This window comes from Oncorhynchus mykiss, chromosome 18 (genome assembly GCF_013265735.2).
Source record: "Oncorhynchus mykiss isolate Arlee chromosome 18, USDA_OmykA_1.1, whole genome shotgun sequence".
Taxonomy (NCBI): Eukaryota; Metazoa; Chordata; class Actinopteri; order Salmoniformes; family Salmonidae; genus Oncorhynchus; species Oncorhynchus mykiss.
The window spans coordinates 46,001,316-46,015,277 of record NC_048582.1 but is presented as its reverse complement, the minus strand read 5'-3'; the positions used below and the strand labels follow the sequence as shown (position 1 = coordinate 46,015,277).

The following is a 13,962-nucleotide window of genomic DNA, read 5'->3' as shown; positions in this document are numbered from 1 at the left end:
TTTAATCGGTTTCGTTCACGAGAATGTTCTGAACTTCAAAACAGGACACATTGTGACTGTCGGTGAATGAGAGGAAAACTTTACAAACTCTTCCAAAAAATGTTTAGACACTGAACAAAATTTATGAATGCAATTTCCAACAATTTCAAATATTTTACTGACTTAGTTCATATAAGGACCCAGTCAAATTAAATAAATACATTCCCTAACCCTAATCTATTAATTTCACATGGCTAGGAACACAGATGTTGGTCACTGATACCTTTTCAAATACAATTTAAAAAGTAGTGGATCAGAAGCAGTCAGTATCTTGTGTGACCACCATTTGCCTCATGCAGCGCAACACATCTCCTTTACATAGAGTTGTTCAGGCTCTTGATTGTGGCCTTTGGTATGTTGTTCCACTCTTCAATGGCTGTGCAAAGTTGTTGGATATTGGCGGGAACTGGAACACGCTTTTGTATGTGTTGATCAAGAGCATCCCAAACATGCTTAATGGGTGACAAGTCCGAGTATGCAGGCCATGGAAGAACTGGGACATTTTCAGCTTCCAGGAATTGTGTACAGATCCTTGCGACATTATCATGCTGAAACATGAGATAATGGTTGGGGATGAATGACATGACAATGGGCTTCAGGATCTTGTCATGGTATCTCGGTGCATTCTAATTGCTGTCAATAAAATGCAATTGTGTACAAATTTTCCACATGCAAAAATAAACGTATTTGTCTAAAATTGTTCTACTTTGCCAAGATAATCCTTCCACCTGACAGTTTTGGCATATCAAGAAGCTGACTAACCAGCATGATCATAATACAGGTGCACCTTATGCTGGGGGCAATAAAAGGCAACATTTGTCACACAACACAATGCCACAGATGTCTCAATTTGAGGGAGCACGCAATTGGCATGCTGACTGCAGGACTGTCCACCAGAGCTATTGCCAGATAATGTAATGTATATTTCTCCACTATAAGCTGTCTCCAATGTTTGTCATCAAGGCAAAGGGTGCTAAAATCCAAACAGATTTTGGCAGTATGTCCAACCATGCCAGCCCAGGACCTCCACATCTGACTTATTCACCTGTGGGATCGTCTGAGACCAGCCACCCAGACAGCTGATTAAACTGAGGAGTATTTCTGTCTAATAAAACTCTTGTGGATAAAAATAATTCATTGGCTGGACATGGCTTCCCAGTGGGTGGGCTTGACTCCCAAGTGGTTGTGCCTGTGCCCACCCATGGTTACACCCATGCCCAGTCATGTGAAATCCATAGATTGGCGCTTAATTTATTTATTTAAATTGAATGATTTCATTATATGAACTGTAGATCGTTGAAATTGCGTTTATATTTTTCGTTCAGTGTGTGTACACACTATACTAAACAACTCTACAATGTGTCAAGCATTCCACAGGGATGCTGGCCCATGTTGAATCCAATACTTCCCACAGTTGTCAATTGGCTGGATGTCCTTTGGTTGTTGGAGCATTCTTTAAACACAGTAAACTGTTGTGAAAAACCCAGTAGCATTGCAGTTCTTGATACAAGCCAGTGCGCCTGGCACCTATTACCATACCCCGTTCAAAGGCACAAATATTTTTTCTTGCCCATTCACCTTTTTATTTAGTTTATTTTGCAAATATTTTCTTAACTTAAATACCTGTTGTATTTGGTGGCAAATAAAATGTTATTTGAATGGCACACATACACGTGTGTGTACAGTATATGACATAGGCTACTTCACATTTATGCATGGCAGAAAAACATACGCCCATAGATGTAGCTTGCTTGGGTAAATAAATGAAACTAGCTCCAGTAGGCTAATCTTTTTTTAGTGTGAGCTGTATTCTATTATACTCTATTATACTCTATTATACGTACTGGAATTATGCACATTGTTCTAACCACGATAAAGCAGGACGAGAACACCTGATTCTGGTGCAACACATGCGGCCTACAAAGTTACAACTATAGGCTAGCGAATGTTATTTTAATTTGCCAGTATAATAGGTCCTATTTGTATAAGTAGCCGGCTGAGGGATATACCTTTTCCATAATATTTCCCCTAATGTTATTAGCCTACCTCCTTTCTCTCGTTGCTTCATTCCTTCCTCGCATTCAAATGAAATTAAATCTGTTTCTTTGTCCTTTGTCATTCTAATGATATCCTTGAATAATATCAAACTAGATATGGATGCAGAAGGCTTTCACTTCTCTTCACAAAGATTTATTGAATGTTTTATGGGTCTGAATAAATAACTGTAACTGAGTTCTTTCTATTGGATGCTCTGATTTAAAGCAAAGATTAAAAAATATATGATCTTTCCAATAATTAAAAAAAAAAAAAAAAACAAGTTCACCCCTGTAAGCCAGATGGAGATGTGTAAATTGGATGTGCATTTGGTCTTTATATTACTGTAGCACAAAATGAAAAAGTTACCATGGTGAGATGATGGGCCTACATGTATTGTGAACTGAGCTCCGTAATGAGCTGCCTGCCCCACCCATGGTCTGTCACCACCCTGACTCCCCACCCTGACAATTCATCACGCAGAGGCTGTAGAGAAGCCAGATTTTACATCTATTTCATTCTATGCTGTTCATATAAATAATGTATTATAATTTACTAGTTTCTGCTGCCAGACCCAGTGATGGGCATATTTATGTTTTCAAAATAGTGAGTAGATTTACTGAGAGGATAAAGTGCTTTGGAGAACATTGTCTTGAGGCATGCACTTTAACCATAGTTTTGATGCATATAATGTTCTCAATGCTGTGGTTTAATGCCTCAGTGGCCACAGGTCAATTTGCCTTCATTCAGTTACACCTCCTAAAACAGTGTTGGGGAAAAAGAACCCAAATTGTCATACTTAAGTAAAAGTAAAGATGCAGTAGAAGTCGGAAGTTTACATGCACTTAGGTTGGAGTCATTAAAACTCGTTTTTCAACCACTCCACACATTTCTTGTTAACAAACTATAGTTTTGTCGGTTAGGACATCTACTTTGTGCATGACACGTAATTTTTTTCAAACAATTGTTTACAGACAGATTATTTAACTTATAATTCACTGTATCACAATTCCAGTAGGTCAGAAGTTTACATACACTAAGTTGACTGTGCCTTTTTAAACCGCTTTGAAAACTCCAGAAAATTGTCATGGCTTAAGAAGCTTCTGATAGGCTAATTGACATCATTTGAGTCAATTGGAGGTGTACCTGTGGATGTATTTCAAGGCCTACCTTCAAACTCAGTGCCTATTTGCTTGACATCATGGGAAAATCTAAATAAATCAGACCTCAGAAAAAAAATTGTGGCCTTCCACAAGTCTGGTTCATCCTTGGGAGCAATTTCCAAATGCCTAAATGTACCACGTTCATATTTACAAACAATAGTACGTAAGTATAAACATCATGGGACCACGCAGCCGTCATACCGCTCAGGAAGGAGACACGTTCCGTCTCCTAGAGATGAATGTACTTTGGTGCGAAAAGTACAAATCAACAACCTTGTGAAAATGCTAGAGGAAACCGGTACAAAGTATCTATATCCACAGTAAAACGAGTCCTATATCGACATAACCTGAAAGGCAGCTCAGCAAGGAAGAAGCCACTGCTACAAAACCGTCATTAAAAAAGCCAGACTACGGTTTGCAACTGCACATGGGGACAAAGATTGTACTTTTTGGAGAAATGTCCTCTGGTCTGATGAAACAAAAATTGAACTGTTTGGCCATAATGGCCATCATTATGTTTGGTGGAAAAGGGGGGAGGCTTGCAAGCCGAAGAACACCATCCCAACTGTGAAGCACGGGGGTGGCAGCATCATGTTGTGGGGTTCTTTGCTGCAGGAGGGGCTGGTGCACTTCACAAAATAGATGGCATCACGAGGAAGGACAATTATGTGGATACATTGAAGCAACATCTCAAGACATCAGTCAGGAAGTTTAAGCTTGGTCGCAAATGGGTCTTCCAAATGGACAATGACCCCAAGCATACTTCCAAAGTTGTGGCAAAACGGCTTAATTTCAACAAAGTCAAGGTATTGGACTGGCCATCACAAAGCCCTGACCTCAATACCATAGAACATTTGTGGGCAGAAATGAAAAAGCATGTGCGATCAAGGAGGCCTACAAACCTGACTCAGTTACACCATCTCTGTCAGGAGGAATGGGCCAAAATTCACCCAACTTATTGTGGAAAGCTACCTGAAACATTTGACCCAAGTTAAACAATTTAAAGGCAATGCTACCAAATACTAATTGAGTGTATGTAAACTTCTGATGAAATAAATAAAATCTGAAATAAATCATTCGGAAAATAAAGTGCTGATCCTAACTGACCTAAGACAGGGAATTTTTACTAGGATTAAATGTCAGGAATTGTGAAACTGAGTTTAAATGTATTTCGCAATGGTGAATGTAAACTTCCGACTACAACTGTACCTTTTTAATAAAAAATTACTTGAGTAAAGTTAGTCACCCAGTAAAATACTGTTGAGTAAAAGTCTTAAAGTATTTGGTTTTAAATGAACTAAAGTATTAAAAGTAGAAATAATTTAAAATTCTTTATTAGGCAAACCGGACGGCACCATGTTATTGTTTTTAAAATGTACGAATATCCAGGGGCGCACTCCAAGATTCAGAATTCAGTTACAAATGAAGTTTGTTTAGTGAGTCCGCCAGAGCAGAGGCAGTAGGGATGTACAGATACCATAAACTACTTAAGTACTTTTACACCTCTGCTAAAACAACTTCAATGGAAGGTATTCACAGACACCTTCTAGTCTAGTGATTTTAAGTGGCAAAATATCTGTGCGTGTGTTTTAATATGCTAATTCTCAGCTTGTGATGTTTTACCCTAGCAGGCAGCCAGGCCAGCCGACCAGCAGAGGCCTCAGAACCAGCAGTAACGTCAGGGACAACAGGGCCTAAAACAGGGCCATCTGGGGGGTCGTCTGCATCAGAGGAGCAGAGTAATGGTCTTAAGAAACAACGGGCCAAAGACCACAACAATGGAGGGAGGGGGGAGTCAACAGCACCCTCAGCCACTCAGGGTTCAGCAGCCAATGAACGGACTCAACCGGACGGTGGCGAGGCTGTGGAGGAGGAGCGGGGTCAGGGCGAGGGAGCCGAGGCCAGCGCGGCAGCACAGGTGAGCGACAGGATGCATGTGAAAGATGAGATGAAAGCGGAGGGGAATGGAGAGGGGAAGGATGGCAGCAGGACATTGGGCTCAGGGGAGGAAGCTCCCCCTCCGGGTGGGGTGAACTCATCCTCCACTCCTCTTCCTCCATCATCCACTCCTCCAGACCTCCATGAACCCAACAGCAACCTGGACTTTGACCTGTCCAGCGACAGTGACGCTGACTCTCTTACGGGTAAACCCACCTCATCAGACAACGAGAGGGACGGGGTGTCCAGCCAGACCAAGAAGTCCAAACAGGAAGGGGCGGAGCAGGCAGCAGTAGAGGAGCCATCAGGTGGGGCTGGAGGAAGGGAGGGTGAGAACAGCTCCGCGGTAGTAGGGGAGACCTCAGATGAGACATCTGGGTCAGAGGTTGTCTTCCCTCCAGACCCGGAGCAGGAGAACGGGCGCTTAGAGCGGAGGGAGGCTGAGACAGAGTCCCAGAACAGTGAACAGTCAGGAGTCACCATGGGGGAGGAGTCTCTGGACCCGAGCATGGAGGAGGAGGAAGAGGAAGAGAAAGAGGAGGTGGACGTGGACAAGGATGACCACCTCATCTACCTAGAAGAGGTGCTGGAGCGTATCCATGGAGAGTACTACGCCCGCTACAACGCCTTTCTCGGGAAGGAACGCCCAGAGATGCCTGACATCAGGAAGATCGTCCCGGAGCTGAAGGCCCGGAGCCTGGAGGGCACCACCATTGTGTTCTCTGGACTGTACCCCACCAATTACCCCATGGAGAGAACCAGGGAGAATTACCACGCCAAGGCCCTGGGAGCAAAGATAGGAAAGGGCCTCCTGCTCCGCTCTAAAGACCCTGGCAGAACCACACACCTCATTGCTGCTAGAGCAGGTGAGTTACTACCTACATTGCCTTTGGAAAGTATTCACACCCCTTGACTTTTCCCAAATTGTATTGTCTAACAGCCTGAGATTTTGTGTTATTTGACCTACACACAATGCCCCATAATGTAAAAGTGGAATTCAATTTACAAATTTAATAATTCAAACCCTTTGTTGTGGCAAGCCTAAATAAGTTCAGGAGTAAAAATGTCCTTAACAAGTTGCATGGACTCTTGTGTGCAATAATAGTGTTTAAAATGCTTTTTAAATGACTACCCCATCTCTGTACCCCACACATACAATTATCTGTAAGGTCACTCAGTCGAGCTGTGAATTTCAGGCACAGATTCAACCACAGGGTAGCCTAGTGGTTAGAGCGTTGGACTAGTAACCGGAAGGTTGCAAGTTCAAACCCCCGAGCTGACAAGGTACAAATCTGTCGTTCTGCCCCTGAACAGGCACTGTTCCTAGGCCGTAATTGAAAATAAGAATTTGTTCTTAACTGACTTGCCTAGTTCAATAAAGGTAAAATAAAAACAAAGACCAGGGAGGTTTTCCAATGCCTCACAAAGAAGGGCACCTATTGGTAGATGGCTACAAAAAAAAAGCAGTCATTAAAAATACCTTTGAGCATGGTGAAGTTATGAATTACACTTTGGATGGTCTATCAATACACCCTGTCACTACAAAGAAGTCCTTCCTAGCTCAGTTGCCAGAGAGGAAGGAAACCACTCAGGGATTTCACCACGAGGCCAATGGTGACATTAAAACAGTTACAGGGTTGTGATGGGAGAGAACTGAGGATGGATCAACAACATTGTAGTTACTCCACAATACTCCACAATACTAACCTAAATAACAGAGTGAAAAGGACAAAAAATATTCCAAAACATGCATCCTATTTGCAACAAGGCACTAATGCTGCAAATAACTTTTAAGTCCTGAATTCAATGTGATATTTTTAGGGCAAATACAACACATCATTGAGTACCACTCTTTTTTTCAAGCATGGTGGTGGCTGCATCATGTTTTGGGTATGCATGTAATCAGCAAGGACTAGGGAGTTTAAAAAAAAATATATATATATATATATATATATATAAAGACACGGAATAGAGCTAAGCACAGGCAAAATCCTAGAGGAAGAACTTGTCTCCCAGTCTGTTGGAAAGCAGACTGAACCAGGTTAAGGCCAAGTTACTTACCAAAACAACATTTGAATGTACCTGAGTGGCCTAGTTACAGTTTTGACTTAAAGCAACTTGAAAATCTATAGAAATTTGTCAATAATCAACAACCAACTTGAGAGAGCTTGAAGAACTTTCACAATAATAATGTGTGAATATTGTACAATCCAGGTGTGCAAAGCTCTTAGACTTACCCAGAAAGACTCACAGCTGTAATCGCTGCCAAAGGCGATTCTATCATGTATTGACTCGGGTGTGAATGCTTACGTAAATGAGAGATTTCTATATTTCATTTTCAATAGATTTTACATTTTATACAAACAGGTTTTTACTTTGTCATTGTGGGGTATTGTGTGTAGATGGGTGAGAAATGTAATTTATTTAGAATTCAGGCTGTAACACAACAAAATGTGCAATAAGTCAGGTGGTGTGGATACTTTCTGAAGGCACAGTATATGAGTATATAAAACATTAAGAACACCTGCTCTTTTACAGACTGACCAGGTGAATCCAGGTGAAAGCTATGATCCCTTATTGATGTCACTTGTTAAATCCACTTCAATCGGTGTAGAAGGGTTGGAGGCAGGTTAAAGAAGGATTTTTAAGCCTTGAGACATGGATTGTGTGTGTGTGCATTTGAATGGGGTATTCTGTCAACTGCAATGCTGCAGGGTTTTGCCACTTTGTTTGGTAAGCCAAGTGGTGCGGCTGGGGAAGAGCATGCAGTTCTTTTGGAGCATAGAGCATTATCCCCATTCGTGGTCCTCTCAGATTCGCGGTAAGCTTTTTGTATCCTATGTGAATAGAGGCTGGTACAGGTATTCATGGTTTATCCTCTGCTGAACTCTTGCCTACAAAGAAACATCAAGTTCAGTTACATCTTCATCCGTTTGACGTAATGAGAGGAAATCAGATCAGTGACCTGAACTAATAGAGGAAAGTCTGTATGAATTTATTCAAGTCAATACTCTGCTTGTTGAGTTGCAGCCTGATCAAACTTTATTATGATTTATTTGAACAGAATTCCATCATTAATCCATGGCCTTGGATATTATTTAATTAGAATAACAAAACCTTACTCTGAACTTTGGTTCATTGAATTTTAATCAGATTTTTAAAATTCATTTAATTAATAATAGAGTAACAACTCTGTTTGGGGAAGCGCAGAACATCTCTGAAGTATCTCGATTCTACAGTTATCTGTGGCCCGACAACACAAGTCTTCATCTCATTCTGCAGAATTTCTCTCGAGTCCAGTTATTATAGCTGCTCATTTCCAAACAGGGTTTATCCTCTTTACAGAAGTGCATCTTTAATGTAATTGGTAAATTGTTCTTCTGTGTAATAGCCTTGGCCTAATTGTAGAAATATGCTTTTTTTGATATCCACCATGATGTAGCCTAATTGGGCTAAATTATAAACTTCTTTTTTTTTCTCAAGATGGCGTAGCAGCAGGACATGTTTGTTTTTGTCACGTGTAAAAAAAAAAAAAAATTTAAATCACCATTTATCACCTTTCTATATACATTTCAAACTCTTTTTCCATTTTTTTATTAAATATACCTTCCCACAACCCGCCTCACCCAACGTGGTATGGATCTGCTATTTTATTTTAGACCTTATAACTGGAACCTCCATCAGAAGCTAGCCAGCTAATTAGCTACTAGCTATTTAGTCATTGTTAGCCACTGTTAGCAGTATTTACCTTTTAACACAGTCACCAGCCGCTTTAGCCCGGATAATATCTGCCAGTCTGCACAGCGTGATATCAGCCCTGAGCCAATTGGACTGCTTTCCCCCCCACTACATCACCGGATTCCTGCCGCAAACCCTGGACCATGGCACCGGATCACCTCGGCTAGCTAGCTGCTACCGAATGGCTATCGTGGCCAACGTCCTTGTCCAGAAGCAAGCACCAGTTAGCCTCGAGCTAGGCCCATTCCCCCAGCTAGCAAACAAAGTACACCAACTACAATACCTCTCTTGCCAATTGGCCTGGACCCTTTGTCAACACGGAGCCCCACCGATCCATCACGACTGGTCTGCTGACGTATTTCGGCCGATGTGCTCTCAACCGGCCTCTGTTGTTGATGTCGGTGAGGACCCAGCTACTAGCCCCGGCCCGCTAACTCTGAGCCTTGTGTCTCCCGCTCTGCCTAGCGTAGTGACGACTGCGGAGCGGCTCCCTGTTTCATCCATTGCTGCTTATTGGACCCTATGATCACTCGGCTAAACAGCTGATGCCTACTGTTCATTAACACGGCACTTCATTTTGTTTATCTGTCGGCCCCAGCCTCCAACTCTGGCCCTGTGTGTAGCTAACTTACCCTCTCTGCCCATTCATCGCCATTTACCCGTTGTTGTTGTCTTTGCTATTTACCGGTTGTTGTTGTCTTCGCTATTTACCGGTTGTTGTCTAGCCCTCACAATCATCACCTGTGATTGCTTTATGCCTCCCTCTGTCAATATGCCTTGTATACTGTTGTTTAGGGTAGCTCTCATTGTTTTGTTTTACCGCGGAGCCCCTAGTCCCGCTCTACATGCCTCGGTTACCTCCCTTGCCCCACCCCCCACACATTTGGAGAACGCACCTAGCTTAACTGGGTGCTTCCAGAGATGCAGCCTCTTTTATCGTCACTCAATGCCGAGGTTTACCTCCACTGTACTCGCACCCTACCATGCTCTTCTCTGGGCATTATGCCCTGACTCTATCCTACCACGGCCAGAAGTCTGCTCCATTTACTCTGTTCCAAACACACTAGATGACCAGTTCTTATAGCCTTTAGCCGCACCCTTATCCTACTCCTCCTCTGTTCCTCTGGTGATGTAGAGGTTAACCCAGGCCTTGTGTGTCCCCAGGCTCTTTCATTTGTTGACTTCTGTAACCGGAAAAGCCTTGGGTTCATGCATGTTAACATCAGAAGCCTCCTCCCTAAGTTTGTTTTACTCACTGCTTTAGCACACTCCGCCAACCCTGATGTCCTTGCCGTGTCTGAATCCTGGCTTGGGAAGGCCACCAAAAATTCTGAAATTGTCCTGGACACCAAATGTGAATTGATTGCCCATCTATTATCAGAGTTTGTACTGTTAGGTGACCTAAACTGGTATGCTTCACACCCCGGCTGTCTAAGCTAGATGCCCTCAATCTCATACAAATTATCAAGGAACCTACCAGGTACAACCCAAAATCCGTAAACATGGGCACCCTCATATCATCCTGACCAACTTGCCCTCTACATGCACCTCTGCTGTTTTCAGCCAGGATCTCATTACCTGTGTCCGTTATGGGTCCGCGGTCAAACGACCACCCCTCATTACTGTCAAATGCTCCCTAAAACATTTCTGCGAGCAGGCCTTCCTAATCAACCTGGCCCGGGTATCCTGGAAGGATATTCACCTCATCCCGACAGTAGAGGATGTCTTGTTGTTCTTCAAAATGGTCTTCCTCACCGTCTTAAATAAGCATGCCCTTTTCCCAAAAAATGTTGAACTAAGAACATATATAGCCCTTGGTTCACTCCAGACCTGACTGCCCTTGACCAGCACAAAAACATCCTGTGGCGCACTGCACTAGCTTCAAATAGTTCCCGCGATATGCAACTTTTCAGGGATCAATATACACAGTCAGTTAGGAAAGCAAAGGCTAGCTTTTTCAAACAGAAATTGGCATACTGCAGCACTAATTCCAAAAAGTTTTGGGGCACTGTAAAGTCCGTGGAGAATAAGAGCATCTCCTCTTAGCTACCCACTGCACTGAGGCTAGGAAACACGGTCACCACCGATTTAAATCCACGATAATCGAGATTTCAATAAGCATTTCTCTACGGCTGGCCACCCCAACCCCAGCCAACAGCTCTGGACCCCCGCAGCAACTGGCTCAAGCCCCCCCCCAGCTTCTCCTTCACCCAAATCCAGGCAGCTGATGTCCTGAAAGAGCTGATCTGGATCCCTACAAAACAGCTGGGCTAGGCAATCGAGACCCTCTCTTCCTAAAATTATCCGCCGCCATTGTCGCAACCCTTATTGAGATTCCTAAAGATTGGAAAGGGGCCGCAGTCATCCCCCTATTCAAAGGGGGAGACACTCTACACCCAAACTGTTACAGACCTATATCTATCCTGCCCTGCCTTTCAAAAGTTTTCGAAAGCCAAGTGAACAAACAGATCACCCACCATCTCGAATCCCACCGTACCTTCTCCAGTATGCAATCCGGTTTCCGAACTGGTCACGGGTGCACCTCAGCCACGCTCAAGGTCCTAAACGATATCATAACCACAGTCGATTTAAAAAAACTACTGTGAAGCCATCTTCATCGACCTGGCCAAGGTTTCAACTCTGTCAATCACCACATTCTTATCGGCAGAATCGATAGCCTTGGTTTCTCAAATAACTGCCTCGCCTGGTTCACCAACTACTTCTCAGATATAGTTCAGTGTTTCAAATCGGAGGGTCTGTTGTCTGGTCCTTTGGCAGTCTCTATGGGGGTGCCACAGGGTTCAATTCTCGGGCCGACTCTTTTCTCTGTATATATCAATGATGTCGCTCTTGCTGCGGGTGATTATTTGATCCACTTCTACTCAGACAACACCATTCTGTATACATCTGGCTCTTTATGGACACTGTGTTAACAAACCTCCAAACGAGCTTCAATGTCATACAACGCTCCTTCCGTGGCCTCCAACTACTCTTAAATGCTATTAAAACTAAGTGCATGCTCTTCAACCAATCGCTGCCCGCCTGACCAGCATCACTACTCTGGACGGTTCTGACTTAGAATATGTGGACAACTACAAATACCTAGGTGTCTGGCAAGACTGTAAACGCTCCTTCTAGACTCATATTAAGTATCTCCAATCCAAAATTAAATCTAGACTCGGCTTCCTATTTCGCAACAAAGCCTCCTTCACTCATGCTGTCAAACATACCCTCGTAAAACTGACTTTCCTGCTGATCCTTGACTTGGGCAATGTAATTTACAAAATAGCCTCCAACACTCTACTCAGCAAATTGGATGCAGTCGATCACAGTGCCATCCGTTTTGTCACCAAAGCCCCATATACTACCCACCATTGCAACCTGTATGCTCTCGTTGGCTGGTCCTCGCTACATATTCGTTGCCAAACCCACTGGCTCCAGGTCATCTATAAGTCTTTGCTAGGTAAAGCTCCGCCTTATCTCAGCTCACTGGTCACCATAGCAACACCCACCCGTAGCACGCACTCCAGCAGGTATATTTCACTGGTCATCCCCAAAGCCAACACCTTCTTTGGCTGCCTTTCCTTCCAGTTCTCTGCTGCCAATGACTGGAACGAATTGCAAAAATCACTGAAGTTGGAGACTTCTATCTCCCCCACTAACTTCAAGCATCGGCTGTCAGGGCAACTTACCAATCCCTGCAGCTGTCCACAGCCCATCTGTAATTAGCCCATCCAACCAACTACCTACCTCATCCCCATATTTGTTTGTTTTTTTTCTGCTCTTTTGCACACCAGTATTTCTACTTGCACATCCTCATCTGCACATCTATCACTCCAGTGTTAATTGATCAATTGTAATTACTTAGCCACTATGGCCTATTTATTGCCTTACCTCCTTACTTAATTTGCACACACTGTATACAGATTTTCAATGGTGTTATTGACTGTTTATCCCATGTGTAACTCTGTTGTTTTTGTCGCACTGCTTTGTTTTATCTTGGCCAGGTTGCAGTTGTAAATTATAACTTGTTCTCAACTGGCCTACCTGGTTAAATAAAGGTGAAATAAAAAATAAAGGTGAAAGGTGAAATCCGGCCAAACCTGGACGACGCTGGGCCAATTGTGCGCAGCCCTATGGGACTCCCAATCATGGTCAGTGATACATCCTGGATTCGAACTAGGGACTGTATTGACGCCTCTTGCACTGAGATGCCGTGTCTTAGACCGCTGCTCCACTTGGGAGCCCAGTACTGGACTTTTATTTAATATCATTTATTCCTTACTTTAAGGTTGCATCCATTAAATGTTTGGCCTTTGTGTAATTATTTGATATATTATTGCATACCAGTTCATGTGACTAACTCAGATATTGTTCAGTGACTATTCCTCGGGGATGTCTAGTGGAAACAGAAGGGATGGATACATACGTAATGTTGTGGTAGGGTCAGGTGAGACGAGACCGGGTCAGCGTCTTGGTTCTTTCTGCTCTGCTGACTATGTCTTTGGCGGTTATGGTATTTTGGGTAATGATTAATTGTCATGCACTGTTATTTTCACTTTTTACTTTTTTGTTGATCTAAAAACAATATTGCAATGCATCATAATGAATATGTAAAAAATTGCTACAACATACTTAATGAATACAACGTACAGATTCCGTGACACCCCTGTCTCAAAAACAAGGGATTTTGACTGGTTGGACCTAGAGGTCGACCGATTATGATTTTTGAACGCCGATACAGACTATCGGAGGACTAAAAAAAGCCGAGACCTATTAATCGTCCGATTAAAAAAAAAAAATAATAATAATAATTTTAAAAAAAAAAGAATAATAAAAAAATATATATATATATAAAAAAATATATATAAATATATATATTTGTAATAATGACAATTACAACAATACTGCATTAACACTTATTCTAACTTAAATAGTAAATAAAAATCAATTTAGTCTCAAATAATGAAACATGTTCAATTTGGTTTAAATAATGAAAAAACAAAGTGATGGAGAAGAAAGTAAAAGTGCATTATGTGCCATGAAAAAA

General features: G+C 42.5%; 1 protein-coding gene across 4 annotated transcripts in view; it reads left to right on the top strand.

Moving 5' to 3' along the window:
* The window catches only part of LOC110496375 (RNA polymerase II subunit A C-terminal domain phosphatase), a 116,943-nt gene that overhangs the window by 13,521 nt on the left and 89,460 nt on the right, over positions 1–13,962 (top strand). For 3 of the 4 annotated variants that reach the window (XM_036952936.1, XM_036952937.1, XM_036952939.1), the window contains one exon: positions 4,865–6,040. In XM_036952936.1, the coding sequence (XP_036808831.1) occupies positions 4,865–6,040 (1,176 nt within the window). The remainder of the gene's footprint in view (positions 1–4,864; positions 6,041–13,962) is intronic. The other variant, XM_036952938.1, reaches the window with a different exon arrangement.